The sequence below is a fragment of the Mytilus californianus genome, unplaced genomic scaffold (genome assembly GCF_021869535.1).
Source record: "Mytilus californianus isolate M0D057914Y unplaced genomic scaffold, xbMytCali1.0.p SCAF_11, whole genome shotgun sequence".
Classification (NCBI taxonomy): Eukaryota; Metazoa; Mollusca; class Bivalvia; order Mytilida; family Mytilidae; genus Mytilus; species Mytilus californianus.
This window is the reverse complement of record NW_026262593.1, coordinates 7,527,119-7,530,535: the sequence shown is the minus strand read 5'-3', so window position 1 is coordinate 7,530,535 and position 3,417 is coordinate 7,527,119. Positions and strand designations below refer to the sequence as shown.

Below are 3,417 nucleotides of genomic sequence, written 5' to 3'. Positions count from 1 at the left end.
AAGTTAGCATGCGGGAGAAACAGAAATTGAAGCATCGAAAATCCACATTACGTTTCTTATTACGGAAAATTACACGCATTACGTCCCGCAAAAAGTGACGTTTTGCGGGAATTCAAACGCATAACGTCGCGCCAAGAGTTAACTCCCTTGAAACTGTATCGGATGCCCTTAATGCAGTGTTATACAAAGACATAATACAAGAATAATCAAGCTCAAAAAAGATATTCAACAAATGCAGTGTTATATACAATAATGAAATGAAAATGCAGAGCACTGTATATAATTTTATTTTAATACTGGTTCGACGAAGTACATGTGCATGTGTAACAAATGCCAAACAAATAGTTAAGTCTAACAGACCCATTCGTATCAAGACAAACTATAATGTTCATGCATATGTCATTGTATACTTAACGTGCACATTTCAAAAATCAAGATAACAATTGATTAGATTATATATGTCTATTTAAGAAAGAAAAAAAAACACAAAAGCAACAGGAACCATTTCTTTAAAGTTGTAATCAAGAACGTCTTTTAAATTTGGCAACAATGCAGCCGAGTATGTCAATGAACACAATTAAAACTGTTGTAAGGCAAATGAAGATGACTCCAACATATCCTACGGATGTAGCCGATACACGATCATCTGGAGCTGATATCTTCAAACGACGCATCCGGCTTGTATTTGATTTGTTGATACTTAGTTTTTTTTTCATTAGGTCTAATTCTGGCTTCAGTATTTCTCTTATTTGATCAAGAGTAAGATTCATTCCACGTAAGAAATTCCATTTGCCTTTCCCAACCTTAGAACAGGGACATAGGCATTCAAGTGGAATGATTGGTTCAACAGAAGTGACCTGGGAATTTACCACAATTGTTGTCGTGTTCATAGTTGTCACGTCAGATGCTCCAGGCTTTGTTATTTTTAAGGTAGCCACTAACGACTTTCCACGTGTTGTCATGTCGGTAGTTGTGACTTTTGATTGCCCAAGTGTTATAAGTTCTGCTGTTGTCACTGATTGTCTATTGGTTGTCGTCTCTGTAGTTATCACAGTAGAATGTCTAGGTGTTTTCATTTCGGTAGTTGTCACCTCTGATTGACCAAGGGTTGATTGTCTTGTAGTTATCACTGTAGATTGTCCCGGTGTCGTCATCTCTGTAGTTTTCACAGTAAAATTTCCAGGTGTTGTCGTCTCTGTAGTTTTCACTATAGATTGTCGCGGTGTCGTCATCTCTGTAGTTTTTACAGTAAAATGTCCAGGTGTTGTCATCTCTGTAGTTGTCACTGTCACTGTAGAATGTCGCAGTGTTGTCATTTCGGTAGTTGGAACTGTTGCTGTTATGACTATGAATTTAAATAAAACAGAAAATCAAATTAATCTGTTTATATTTTTTAAATGATGTCTTATGGTTTTTAATTCTTGTTGCTGGCTTTGATTTATATCCCTTCATCTCGAAGATATAATAATGGAATAAAGGTGGATACTCTATACGATTAGAGTGGCAGCAAGTATACCTAAACTAAACGAAAATCTTGTCCAATCCATATGAATAATGTGTTCAAAAGATCATAACTATGTTTGATTGATAGAGGGTAATACATGAACTCATAGAGAAAACCTTTAAAATTGTTTGATTACGCTTTCACTGTTTTTATTTTTCACTCATGCATTGCAGCTTGTAATTTTAATCGTCTTCAGTCAATCCAAGTTGGGCATATATTGAACAGATGGAATAAAACAATCGCTAGTAACACAACCTTTTTTTGTAGTTAAAAATGAAAATCACACTTTATACCTTGTATGCGTCCGAAATGCTTTTGCCAAAAAGTTGAAAACCAAGGGTGTATAAGTATTGAAACAAGTGTGATCTAACAGAGAGGCGAAAGATACCAAATGTACATTCGTACTCATAAGTCGAAAATAAACTGACAACGCCATGGCTAAAAAAGAAACAGATCAACGGAAAAACCGGAAGGGTAAGCAGATCCTGCTCTACATGTGACACCCGTCGTGTTGCTCATGTAAGTACAAACCCGGTGATAAGTCTAAATAATAGGATATAACAAAATGTAGAATGTATCCCTAGTAAAATGTTATTGCAAAAAAGAATGTAAACTACTAAAAACTAGTAATCCTTCAATCATTCATTTAGAATAAAAAAAATCGAAAACATATGCCTCATCTTTACGCTTAGGTATCACAACGATGTTTATAGATTATCCAAGAATTTACAGATATTTCACAGTTTCATCCATGCGAAAGAATAACCGAAAAGACCCCAAAACAATTATGTTTTCTCATCTTTAAAAACCATGCATATTTGCATTTCAGTTTAAGGTAATGACAAACAGATACAATAACTGTACCAATTTTACAGCACCAGAAGTGCATTTCCACAATTTATGTCTCTTCAATGATGTTTAAGGTAACGTATTTGAAAATGAAAACCTAATAAATGTTATGTTTAATAAGATTGGGTTGAGACGTATATATTTCATTTCTATATTTCGAAAAAGAATATCTGCATGAATTATATAAAAATATATATTTTGGAGAAGCTTTTATACTGTCCATTGGTATTTGCAATGTATGACAGTAAATGCATAATCTTGAATAAGAGAATGGCAATAAGTCTGAATCGGAAAATCGCTGACCTGACCATATACTGCTTGCTCGTAATAAAGTAAGTTGGATTGAAAGTACAGTAACGACATTGCAAATTAAATTGCATGTCGATTTATTTTTTATTTTTTATTGCTGAAAAAAGGAATTTTAAATAAATATCATTACATCAAGATATTTTATAATAAACTTATCATAGATACCAGGATTGACATTGTGTACGCCGGACGCGGGTCTCGTCTGAAAAAGAGTACTAAATGGAAAAAAATGTCTGTTGGATTACATCAAGTGCGACAGCATAGTTAAAAATAAATAAATCAAACTATGAGTGTCTTGTTTAAAAAACAAACACACACAAAAATGTTGTATACTATATTTGAAAATATGCTTTAACGTTTAATTCTCTTCTGCTATTATTTAAATACAAGCAAAATTAAAAACTACTTACATTCATAAACAGAATTTCGCCAGGATCCACCACATATTTGTAACGAATTGCCCCGACATGGTTGATTACATTCGCTGTCATTTGTCTTTTGGTACATATCTGGATCGCCCAAAGAATCGCCACAAAAACATTGTTTGGAAGCCTGTATAATAATGAATGATTAACAAAATAAGGAAATGTGGTATGAATACGAATAAGAAAATTAACAACCGGAGACACCAGGTCGTTGGTGTAAGCAATTATATGTTACAATTACACACGAAATGAAAATTAGATATGGTAGACAGTAACCGACGTCAACCAATGAAAAATAAGCGATTCATTTTAGACAGAAAAACCAATAAT

General features: G+C 33.5%; 1 protein-coding gene across 1 annotated transcript; it reads right to left on the bottom strand.

Annotated features, from left to right (window-relative positions):
- Positions 1-521: 521 nt before the first annotated feature.
- LOC127720770 (uncharacterized) lies at positions 522-3,199 on the bottom strand. Its single transcript, XM_052227522.1, has 2 exons — positions 3,073-3,199; positions 522-1,345 (listed from the first exon to the last, which is right to left on the bottom strand). The coding sequence occupies exons 1-2, from the start codon at positions 3,167-3,169 to the stop codon at positions 522-524; spliced, it is 921 nt and encodes a 306-aa protein (XP_052083482.1). The 5' UTR covers positions 3,170-3,199.
- Between the last annotated feature and the right edge of the window lie 218 nt (positions 3,200-3,417).